Source organism: Protopterus annectens, chromosome 8.part0, assembly GCF_019279795.1.
Source record: "Protopterus annectens isolate FY-2018-M chromosome 8.part0, PAN1.0, whole genome shotgun sequence".
Lineage (NCBI taxonomy): Eukaryota > Metazoa > Chordata > Ceratodontiformes > Protopteridae > Protopterus > Protopterus annectens.
The window spans coordinates 1,363,251,151-1,363,264,144 of NC_056741.1; the positions used below are offsets into that span (position 1 = coordinate 1,363,251,151).

Consider the following 12,994-nt stretch of genomic DNA (forward strand, 5'->3'; position numbering starts at 1 on the left):
TTTTTAATACCTACCTTCCCTAACCCACACCTGCAACTTCCAAACACACTCACATACACTCAAACACCTACCCAAAACCCTTACAAAATTGTCACTTACCTGAAATTCCAGCCCAGTCCACACACTAAACCTTACTCCATGCACACAGTACATCCCACGTCACGTACCAGAACACCATTAGCCATGAATTCATCATTTCCGGACTCACGGTTATGAAGTTTCGCTATTTTCAAAATTTTACTTTATGTGTAGTAATACTGAAATTCGATATTTCAGTATTTCGAGATTATAAAGTGAAACCACACACAGAGACACACACACACACAGAGACAGAGACACACGCACACAGAGAGACACACGCACACAGAGACACGCACACAGAGAGACACGCACACAGAGAGACACGCGCGCACACACAGAGACGCGCACACACAGAGACGCACACACACAGACAGACGACACACAGACAGACGACACACAGACAGACGACACACACAGACAGACGCACACACAGAGACACACACAGAGACACACACACAGAGACAGACACACAGAGACAGACACACACACACACAGACAGACACACACACACACACACAGACAGACACACACACACACAGACACACACACACACACACACACACACACACACACACACACACAGACACACACACACAGACAGACACACACACAGACAGACACACACACAGACAGACACACACACAGACACACACAGACACACACACACACAGACAGACACACAGACAGACAGACACACAGACAGACAGACACACACACAGACACACACACAGACACACACACAGACACACACACAGACACACACACAGACACACACAGACACACACAGACACATAATAATAAGACCTGCATGTACATTAAAAACTGTATTTTCAGTTCTGGATCAACAGTTGAAATGTCAAACACTCTATGTACTGAAACTGAATATATACAGTTACATATCTCTAAACATCTTTCTCTTGTAAGAAATATGTTAGGATGTTGTCATTTAATTACTGTAAAGGAGTAAAGTAAGTAGGTTAGAATTTGTAACAGGAGACTATAGTTTTTGATGTCAGTATAGTTGTTTTATAAAGAACATTGACATACATTGGAACATAAGGCAGAGATAAGGATATTAGGTGAGACAGGGATGAGGGAAAGGATGGATATATACGGGGTAGGAGGAGGTTAGTTATATGCGAGAGGCAAAAAGTGTTTATGGGTAGTGCTTATCGGACTTTGGGAGAAACTGATCTAGATTCAAGAGACTGATCTGCAAATGCTGCCCTGCTCACTTGTTCTGATGAAGGGTGAGTGAGTGAAGAGGCAGACAGAAAAATGCCTCTAGTCAAGGCTGTAGTCAACAAGTACAGACTATGGGGGTGGGAGTGGGATGCAGACCCTTCTGCATCATAGATGTCAAAACAGATGTTGGTATCACAATTGGGAACAAGTGCACCAATCCAGGGTGTGTAGAGCAAAAGCCAATTAAAGACAGAAATCGAAAGCATCAATACTTGAACTGAGCAGTTAACTGCCAGATCCGCAACAATGGAAACAAATCTATGAAGCCCAAGCCTGATGACAAACAGTCCAGATATTAAGGGTGCAAAAGCTAATCCAGCAGACATATGCAACGAGCCTGAAAACATTCTCTGAATGACCAACATCAATACCCAGGGCCACAAAGACCTCCTATACTGAAATATTGCCAATGTGGCCACCAACATCAATGACATTAGTAATGCCATTGTTGATATAGAAGGTGTTGAGTCCCAGTTTCCAGCTTGAGGCCAACCAAAAGTGATGCTCACACACCAGTCAATGTCAACAACTGCAGATTCATCACTAGCCTTATTTAAAAAAGTACTTGAAAAAGGGGCAGTTAAGAACCTGGATGAAAATACAGAAAAAGAGGGCATGGACGAAGGGAAAGGTAAGAAACTTCCTGTTGCATCTTCGTTAAAGCCCTCATCATTTACTCTCAGTCTATATCCAGAATAGCCAAATGGCTTCAAAATGACTTACTGCACCCAAGAGTCAAAGGTCTGGTGTGCATAATTTTTCCAACTTCATAATCAGAAATTGAGGAAACACTGAACTGTCTTCTAAGTCAGAATGAAAAGCCTCTAGAAAAGTAACAGGCAAGCTGTAGTAGATGATGTGGATAAATTATCCATATTACACTTTTTACTAGCAGAGAAATTCTTCTGTAATATCACCCAAATCTCTCCATTTTTCTCTGCCCTTTTCACAAACATTATCATTTTCCTAATGTTTTGAAGAGTTGTGGTACTCTAGCTCCCATGGACTGGTGTGGTCAACATACAGTCTATGCTTCAGGTCAAAGCTACTTTGAAACTGTAGGATGAGATATTTTTCAAGTCATGAAAATTCACATTCCTCTACACTGATACTGTTTAGAGGATAGTGGATGGAGTGCAACTGTCTAAAGAAACTTTTTAATATGCTTGATGCAGTTTTTGAATGCTTTTTCACTAACTACTGCAAAGCCTGACCGTGCAGAAAGAATACCCAAAAATTAAAAAAACAGCTTGAAAGTGACAGAAAAAAAGCAAATAAAAAAAAAACTAATAACTAGTAAGGAAGAGTAATTATTAACAAGCTAGGAGACTTCCAAGATGGCTGCACATCAAGTAACAGCTTAATTCTAGCTTTCCCAGTCTAAAAATAGAAACTTAGCAGAGAAAGCCAGTGGACCTAGATTTTTGTGTAAATTTCAATAATTGGCTAGTAAGTACACTGACCGGACGCGAGGAGAAAAGAAATACAGAGGACCTGAAGGAAAATCAGCTACAAAAGGCGATGAAAAAACACTGACTGGGAAAAGTATTGTAGCTGTTCAGCAAAAAGCAGTCCAAGCTCCAGACATGACTTCCTGTAACCTAGAAGAAAGTATACAGCAAATGCACACAGACCCGGCTAAAATAAATGAAACACTGATGGAGTACATCAACTCCAACAATAACAGGCTGGAAAGAAATGGAATAAGCTTTAAACAGATAATTGGATAAGGTGATAAATATTGCCAAATTCAGAGATTGCAATGAAAAGGCTGGCTATTTATGAGACTGCACAAGAAGAGATTTCCAAAAATAAAAGAATTAGAGGACAGAGCATGTAGGGAAAACCTGAGATTATCTGCTGTACCCAAGAATCTGAAAGGAACAAGCTGTATTAATTTTATGAAAGCACAAATAAGCAACTGGACTGGAATTCCACAACAGGAATTGTTAACTCAAAGGGCACATCGCGTGTATGCTCCATACATGTCTATGACAAAACAACCTAGACCTTTAATAGTAAAGATGCAATCTTACCAGCAGAAGGAGTTGATTCTGACAAAACTGTGGCAGAAGGACAAAGTCCTAAAAGTGGAAGACAGCAGAGTGTTTGTGGAGAATGACTACTTATTGTACACCAGGAAAGAGAGGAGTAAATTTATCCTGTTATTCAGGGAAAGTCAAAAAAGCAGGCATGAAATTCAAACTGCTGTACCCAGTTATCTTCAAAATATATTTTTTCCTGGAGAAACAAGGTCATTTTGATGAAGTACATGTTAAGGAAGAAATACAAAAGCTTGTCCAACAAAAAGTGAGCTGCGAAACAGGAGATTCTGTTTCTTGTTCTGGTAATAAAGACCAGAGAGAGACTGCCAGTGAAAACTTTTCCAGTGCTGCAATGGAAAATCTTTGGGAAAGGGCAAAAAAAGCACAAGACGAATCAATAATATGTTAGAAATGAAGCAGAGACAGGATTTGGGAGAAGGAGATAAACAGAAATAGAACAAAAATATCTACTGTACTTTCTTGGACTTTGTTGAACTTATAGAGGACTCTAAAGCATATGCCCTACTTCATGTCATTAACGTTTCCAGAATAAAATCAGTAACTTGGAAACTGACAAATGTGGGATTACAAAGCAATAATTATATTTGTGAAACATGACAGAACAAGAAAATCTGGAAAAAATGAACTTTTTTTGGACTTTGTTAAACATGTTGAGGACGCTAAAGCAAGCATATCCCCTACTACTGTGTCATTAATGTTCGGAAAAATACTCAGGAGGGGGAGGGAAGAGGAGAATTTTAACTGCAAGTAAAACTAATTTTTTCTTAACAGTACTACTTAAATGGTGCATGATTTTCTTTTCATGTTATAAAGTAAAGTTTTTTTTTTCAGTTATTTTTAAGTGTAAGAGGGATACTAATGTAAACCGGTGCCCCTGTTTTTCTTTTTCTTTCTTTCTCCCCTCTTTTCTCTCTTTCCTGGTTTAGTGATAAGAAATGTAGGCATTGCAATGTAAAAAAAATCTGGTTAAAAGAGCATCCCAAAAGAAAAAAATTAGCATGCTTTTTCTCATTATTGCATAGGAGAATGACTGGGTTAAAGACTAATGTCTTAATCCAGTAATCTAGTAACAATTTTTAACAGAAAGCAAGTAAATGAAAAAGAATACTGAATATTACACATTTTTCTGGTAAAGAGTTGTGTTTGGTTCTCATGTCTCTTAGCAGACAATCTGATGGTGAAACATGGCTTGGAAAAATTTTTCTGAAAGCATTCAAGTGTTTTCCATCTGGGAGAGCTATAAAGATGAGACAAAAACCAGACAGCACTTAATAGAACCACAGGCTATACCATGCATCTTAGCATGGATAACTTTTCTTTTAGGTTAGCTCGAGTCTGTGTATGGAGCTGTCAGTTTAGAACATTTGTTCCTAATAGGAGGGTAAAACTTCAATATTAAGATATACATAGTTTTGTGTGTTATTATTAACAGGTTTTAGGAGAGTACTGGTGTGTGTGTGTGTGTGTGTGTGTGTGTGTGTGTGCGTGCGTGCGCGTCTTGTGTATTTTTGAGAGATTTCAGTAAAATGAAACATTCTGTAAGATGTGACAGGCTCAAATGGACATGACAACAAACAATTTATAAAAGATTAACCTGCCCATCAAGTATTCACTGCTGCAGTCATTACATTACATCTGCTGGCAGGTTGCCCTCAGTCGGCCTGAATTCCAAAGTCTTGGATCCTGCGGTGGTTGCTGTCTCCTCTTCCATGACGTCAGGGGTATAAAACAAGCAGCAGACACCATTTTCTTGGTTCCTCCCACTCCCATAATCCCTTTCTACTTTCAAACCCTCAGATCGAGCTTGCTGAGCAATGATAGAAACCCACCAGGGCATCAATCTACCTACCTATTCATAGGCAATAACAGCATTAGAACCGCCAGAGGTGGAGGCTTAAGGGCCCAAACCCCAGCCTTTCCAGAACCACCAGAAACATGGAAGAGGAAAAGAGGGCAGATGTGATGAATAATGAAATAGGATAACACAAATACCAAGTTATGTTAAGTACATAGCTATCAATCTGATGTTCTCCATTTCATTACTCATCACAACTGGGTCAGAATCTCCAGCAACAAAGAACCCTGGGTGACTCTAACGACAGATGAGCCTGAACACTGTGGAACCGAAAGACTCCCAGCCTCTGGAGACCATATCCAATTTATAATGAGCAAAAGTGTGGGGGTGGACCAAGTAGCCACAGCACAGATCTCATCTAAGGACATCCTGGCAGCGAAAGCCAAAGAAGTAGCCAGTGACCGAAGAGAATGCGCTTTAGGAGGATGAGGCAGCCCCATCTTCCGCATAGAGAAACCAGGGAGATACAACTAGAGATCCGTTTAGAAATAGTTAGCTTTGAGACCGCTTGGCCATGCCTGTTCAGGGAAAAGCCCACAAACAACTGATCAGATTTCCTAAAGGGTTTAGTACAATGCAAGCCGAATCTCAGCTGACTATGTACATCCAAGGTATGGAGGAGATATTTACCCTTATTAGAGTGATTAGGAAATAAAACAGGCAAACTGGATGTCTTGGTTAAGATTTCTTTCAGTAGCAACTTTAGGCATAAAGGAGGGGTTTAGTTCTTAAAGTCACCCTGCCCTTATGAAAAACAATATGTGGCAGTTTAGAAGATAAAGCCTACAACTCAGAAACCCTCTTGGCCGAGGAACAACAACCAGAAAAACAGTTTTCCATAAAAGATATTTGAGGTCACAGGAATGAGAAGCATGAAACGGACTTTATGTGAGAGATTGAAGCATCAATGTCAGATCTCAAGGAGGAGGGGATTCTTTGACTGGAGGCCTGAGAAGAAAGATGGCCTTCAAGAAGGCTTTACATAACTCAAAGAAAAGGTGGACCCAGTATTGGTATGAAAATTAGAAATGGCCATCTGTAATTTGATAGTGGCGAAGCTGGCCTCCTCCTGAAAAAGGGAGGTCAAGAAGAGAAGAATATCAGAACAGGAGCTGAAAAGGGATCCAAATTTCATTCCCCTACCTACAAGGAAAAGCGTTTCCACTTACTACAGCAGACCTTTTGAGTAGAAGGCTTCTGCAAGGCCAGAATAATTCTTCTGACAGGAGAAGCCAGCCTGGATTGCTTCACTAGAACTGGAAGTGGAGAAATCACGCAGTCAGATGAAGTGACCAAAGACTGGATGTCTGTTCTAATGAATGAGAGATGAGATCTGGAACAGGATTCAATATCCAGAGATGAGACCGGAGGAAGGGGACTCGCACCTGACGAGGCCAGAAGGGGGTAATGAGCATCATGGAACTCCTCAGTTTGAACTCTTTCTGAAGTACTTTGGGGATTAAAGGAAGGTGGGTAAGCATTGAGGAGACCCAGGGGCCAAGAACGTCCCTCAGGGACTGCCCCTCTGGGGGAATCAGGGCAAAGTATTTGCTGCATTTGTTGTTTAACAGAGATACAAAAAGATCGCAGCAGGATTGATCCCAATGGGGGGAAATCTGTGATGCCAACAATGGACTGATGGACCACTCGTGCAGAGTCATGATGGATCTGTTGAGCTTGTCTGCCAAGATGTTGGACTCCTCGGGTATGTGTGTTGCATGGAGAAGGCAACTGGAAGAGATCACCCATTCTCACACTCTTATGGCCTCTCTGCACAATGGGTATGATTGCGTTGCCTCTTGTTTGTTTACATTCCAGACGTAACGACATAGTGTCTCTGTATGAATCGCCACCATTCCTAGAAGTCAATCCTGAAAGTCTCTAGGACATTTATGTGCAATTTGGTCTCTGAAGGGGACCATGTGCCTTGGATGGTCCTGCCCTGAAAATGACCCTCCACCCCAACAGGGGAGCATCACTGGTCACAGAGGCTGTGGGCGGGGAAAGAGAAAATGGCCTTCTCCGAAGGAGATCCTCCGAATGAAGTCAACACTGCAGGTGCCATCTGCAAAATAAGTCATCAGAACAGGCATGGACATTGGATGACACAGACTAGATCACTGCACCACCAGCGTCTACTGAAGCACCTGCATGTAGAATCTTGTTAGAGGAACAAGGAGAATAGCTACCATCATGGACCGCAGCACTTTCAGAATGAGGTGTGCCTGCAGCGATGGAACCTCCAAGACGGCCCTGACATGCTGCCTGATCAAGTTCAGCCTGTGGGAAGGCAGTGTTACAATCTCTGACTGTGTTGAGATGAGTCCCAATGAACTCCAGGCTTTGACCCAGAGACAGTTTCGACTTTGCCAAGTTAACAGCAATCCCTAGTCTTTCGAAGGTGTGTAAGGGGTACTGCATGACAGAAACCAGTTGATGCCTTGTGGGAGCCATGATGAGCCAATTGTCCAGGTATGGGAAGACCTGAAATCCCTGAAGCCTCAGGAGAGCCACTACAACTGCCAAGCATTTGGTAAACATTCTGGGGGCTGTGGTGAGTCCAAATGGTAGAGCTCTGAACTGAAAATGATTGGCTCCAATCCAGAAGCACAGGTGCCCCCTGGAGCACCCGTCTATCTTAATATGATAGCAGGCGTCCTGGAGGTCTATGGAGCACTAATGAGCATTACTTTATATAAAATATGTACCTGATTAGCAAAGCAAGCTGGGCGATTTTTTTCTCAGATGCAGCTTATTGAGCAGCAACAGAGATATGGAAGGGAGAATAGCTGGCAAACCATTACGGGTAAACATGAGGGGCCAACAACATGGGAAAGCTTTTAGATGCCAAAATGACCAAAACCCTATACTTTCAGTCATACTGGCTAACAAGGAAGAATTATGCCATCCCACATCAAGGGATGCAGGGGCTAGTTTATATAATATGACATACTGTGTGCTGGCAATGAGCACATCTATACCATGCATAGGTTGTTCTAATAAAAAATGATAAAATGTGATCAATGGTCAAGACCACCACCCCTAACACAAAAAAAGGGCACATCAGAGGGCCCTTGGGGTAAAATATTAAGTTTTTACTCCTACTGTGTTTAAAAGGAGACTACTGTACGAGTTAGGCGAAGAACAATCTCATGTTAATGTTTTCTACTTTACTGAAAAACTTTGACACACATTCATTAGATCTTCAAGATCCACATCCGTCCACTTCAAGCACAAGCAATCGGTCATAGACTGCAAATGCTAGACCACCTCAAGCTCTAAACTCCTTTCCTCACTCCCATAAAGTACATTACTCTCTCTCTCTTTAAATTGAGTTTGCGTATGTACACACTGGACAAACTAACTAAACAAAGGCCTCAGGGGCATTCCTCCTAGGGTTGCCACCTTTTCAAATGGGCAAAGTGGGACATTTTTGGTACAAACATCAGATTTTACAGGCTGACACATACCCATGGTCAGTACAAAAGTTAGAACTTAGATTTTTTGTCTAAATAAAAGCTCATTCTTGTAGCATTTTAGTTGCTTATTCTGTTTCTTATAACATTTAGGTATTTTAGATACAGAATAACTGTTTTATGCAACTATTACATAAAATATAGGAAATAATTTTGTCCTAAAATCTCAGGACATTTGCCATTTTTACAATTTTTTGTCAGGATACAACTACCCAAAGAGGGACTGTCCCTCGCGAAGTGGGACAGGTGGTAACCCTAATTCCTCCAGATCTCGCCACAAAGACAAACTGCAAGTGGAAGGGGGAAGGTAGGCAGTTTTACAGATGTGGACCATGAAAAACTAACATTACATAACTTTGAAGAGAACAGACTGGATCTTGTAATATTGGGACATGGTCCTAAGCTACATTCTCCTGTATTACTTCAAGATGGAATAAGAGTATGGTGAACCAAGAAGATAAATCTGAGCCATGAGACCACATTCAGCTTACATCTTGTAAAACTGTGCAGTGAAGCCCATGTTACAGCTACACAGATATCACCAAGTACGAAATCCTTGAATAAATTCTGGGATAAAGCTATTGCACTATAAGAATGTGCTTAGGTTTACCTGGTAAAGTTTTCTTATATTTTGTAAAGGAAAAAATAACATACTTGATAACCATCAGGATAGAGTAACTTCTGAAATATTTTGTTACAATTTCAGCTGGAAGAAATACTTATTGTCCTTTCTAGTATCTTTGTTCCACCTAGATAAACTTGACGGGCAATGAACATCTAAGCAGTGAATCATACTCTTTTTAAGTAGAAGACTGACTAAAACAAATATTGGCTGCTTGATTAAACCTAACCACTATTGCCACCTTAGGCATAACATCTTGATTTTTGCATTAAGAAACTGGATCTTTGTGAAATACAATGTAAGGGGGGTTAAGAGTCAAATCATGGATCTTAGAAGTTACCCTAGGCAAAAGCTACTGCCACCAGAAATGCAGTTTTCCATAACAAAAATTTAAGATCAAGTGCAGCTGCTGCTGGTTCAAATGAAAGTATAGTAAATTTTTTAAGCATGAAATTCAGATTCCATGGAAAGGAAGCATGAGCACTTAGCAGGAAGATCCACCATAAAATGTCTTGCAAACTTTTTATAGAAGCTAAGGAAGAAGAGTTCATACCGTGACAGGAATCAAAAATGGCAGACAAGTGACCACTAAATGCAGAGAAGCTTGACCCTTTTATCAAAATTGTAAACAAAAAAATGGAACATTATGAGTCTACAACTAGCTACTCTTGCCATAGAGGAAACTTAACCCACTTATTCCTGTAGGTCTTCCTGGGGGAGGGAATCTGGGATACCACAAGGATATTACTGCTGGAGGGAATCTGGGATACCACAAGGATACAGGCCACCCATGAAGGGGAACTGGAGCACCACACAGTTAATCTGAGGGACTGCACGTCCAGGTGAGGTCCGTCTGGTGGATGAAATAGAAGACCTTTTAGAGGTGGGAGAAGAGAGGTTATCCAACAGGTAAGGCCATAGCAGAGGGAATCAAAATTATCTGGGCTAAAGAGAGGGTTATAAGGATGATCTACGCCTTGTGCACCTCTGCTTTCTGGGAGAGGGATAGAATTAGGGAAAAACAGGTGCAGCATTTGGCATGGGTCAGGAATGCAAACAGGTCACAACAACCTTCCTCAGTAAAAGAAAATGGAGATTTCTACTGATTGTGGCCTATGAGTCATTAGTAAATACTACTTGTGCTTGTCCGCTAGACAGATTACCTAAATGGGAATATGCACTGCACTACACTGAGAAAGAGGTGCATTGACATGGTCCTTTCCCACAACCTCACCTATAAAGGAGTGAGTTTCACCTTGTTAGCCAATGTACCAAGTTACTGCCATGTTGTTGGAGTGGATGGCAATCACATCCTGAGGAAAGGCGTCCTGAAGAGCCAGCAGCTTTAGGAGGAACTTCCTCATTTTTAGGACATTGATATGTAGAGGCCTCTTGCTGTGATCATGTCCCTCCCCACTATAGAGCAGATGTAGATGTGGAGACGGTCACTCTTGGGGATGGAAGAACAAATGGACAGACCTTGCTCTGCTGAAGCAACACAAGATGTTGATGGCAAGTGTTTCTTAACTAACTATGAAGGGATAACAGATCACAGCCACTAGAACCAATGCCTTGAGACATAGGACAGCTATCAACTAAGAACATGCCTTAAGAATAAGAATGGTTGACTGAATACTGAATTCAACCAGCAATAAACTAACTACAAATGTCCTAGAGCCTAGGTGATAACTGATTAAGTTATGCACTTGTGACTGCTTCAACTGTGACTCTGCAGTGTTGACCAACAACCCCAACGATAAGAACAGTCAAGTCGTTCTCTGCATGGATCAAAGACTCAGTTGTTGTGACTGTGAGGAGCCAGTGATCCAGAATGACTCCAATGCCCTTCAGTCAGAAATAAGCTGCTACAACCACTATGATGAAACCAAGTGGAAGGCTTTAGAACTGCAAGTGACTGGCTCCAACCCTAAATTGCAGGAATCTCCTGGACTCCCTGGCTTTCTTAAAGTGCAAATAGATGCCCCAGAAATTTTAGTAGTACATCCTGTCTCCCCTTTTACAAAGATAGGAAGATCAAGTACATCATGACCGATCAGAATTTTTTTGTTCTTTAACATTCCTTTAGGCTGCTTACATTTAATATGGGCCAGAAATCACAGGATCATCGGAGGTTTCTAGGCTAATGGCCCTAGGGCCCTTACAAGCCTAGCCGAGAGTTTACCTCCAAAAAGAAACCTCAGTCAGCATACGTCGCCTCTGTCAATGAAGGACACAGGTGGAACCCCTGGGACAAATTTGTATTTTCATTGTCTTCTTATGTACCAAAAAGACTTCTGAATAAACTGTGGATCCCCTCTCAACTGGTGAGGCTTATTGGGTGGCTGTTTCTAATAAAAGGCTTGGCTCCTTTGATATGGTAACTTGCCTTTGATAGGGTAAACAACGTGATAGTCTATGAAAACTCTGATGAACTTGAAGACACAGCCAGTCTAGTTAATGAAGTGTGGGGGAAAGAAATAGCATCATAGCAAAAATCAAACATCCTTGTATACAACATCCCAAAAAATGGGCAATCAAGTTACTGTTACTTTATGAACATGTAGATTACAACCAGTCTGTGCTACTTCCAATGAAAGCAAAGGCCACAGCAGGCCTCACAAACCCTGACGAAAGCTCTGCATGCTCTCCAAATAGAAAAAGAAATTGTCTTGAGCCTCAATGAACTGCTAGTGTAAATTTAGGGACAAAGGCACCAGTTTCTACATTGCAACCATCAGTAATAAAGCAATAACTGGCATCAATATGCATCATACAATGAAGTCAGCCTGTGATGAAAAATAACACCTTACCTGGATTGGATACATTGCAGCATCACGAATGATGAAGGGCTTGACTCTGAAAGCTTTGCTAAGAGCTGCTGCCTGGTACACAGCACCCATTGCAGCAGCCTCATCAGCATTTATGTTCTTTCCCAATTCTTTTCTGCAAAGGATGTCAAGACATACATTACTAACCAAAAGGAGATCCTGCACAGAGTGCATGACAATAAACAGCATGGAACTAACATCTAAACAGTTCGTGAAGACATACTCAAAAGCATATTTTTACCTATGAGATACAGCACCTGAATGAAAAGCCACAAAATTACTAAATTATAATTCTGAAAATGCAAACAAAATGTTGAAGGGGGGAAAAAAAGTCAAGGACTGTGGCCTAAAGTAGTTGATATATTATGTGAAAGAGACTCCATACTTCACAGTGCAGATCGCAAGTAATTATTCCTACAAGCGTTTGTACTTAGATAATGTCAGTTGGTGCAACTGCGTCTCTCATAAGGCAAAGCATATGACACTGTTGCTTTATACTAACCAATACTGTACACACAAAAAACTGCAATACACAGAAAAAAAAGAGATAAGCAATATGAGGAAATAAAAGAAAATACCATCCCCTCTAGTAACACAATACTTTCAGGATACTTGTCTTACAGAACACTGATTCTCCACAGCAACAACAATATGAACTGGAAGCCATGCCATGGGAATGTGTTAGAGATGGAATACTCAAGACTCAAGATTACAGCCAATGTTATATGTTCATAGCTTACAAAATGTGGAAGGGATGCAGAGTGTAGAGGTGGAGGAGACAGCAGAAGGGCAACAAAGGCCTCAACTGAAAGGGAACTGGC

General features: G+C 41.2%; 1 protein-coding gene across 1 annotated transcript in view; it reads right to left on the reverse strand.

Moving 5' to 3' along the window:
* The window catches only part of HYOU1 (hypoxia up-regulated 1), a 1,290,196-nt gene that overhangs the window by 582,292 nt on the left and 694,910 nt on the right, over positions 1-12,994 (reverse strand). Inside the window, exon 11 of the mRNA XM_044079444.1 lies at positions 12,156-12,288. Within this exon, the coding sequence (XP_043935379.1) occupies positions 12,156-12,288 (133 nt within the window). The remainder of the gene's footprint in view (positions 1-12,155; positions 12,289-12,994) is intronic.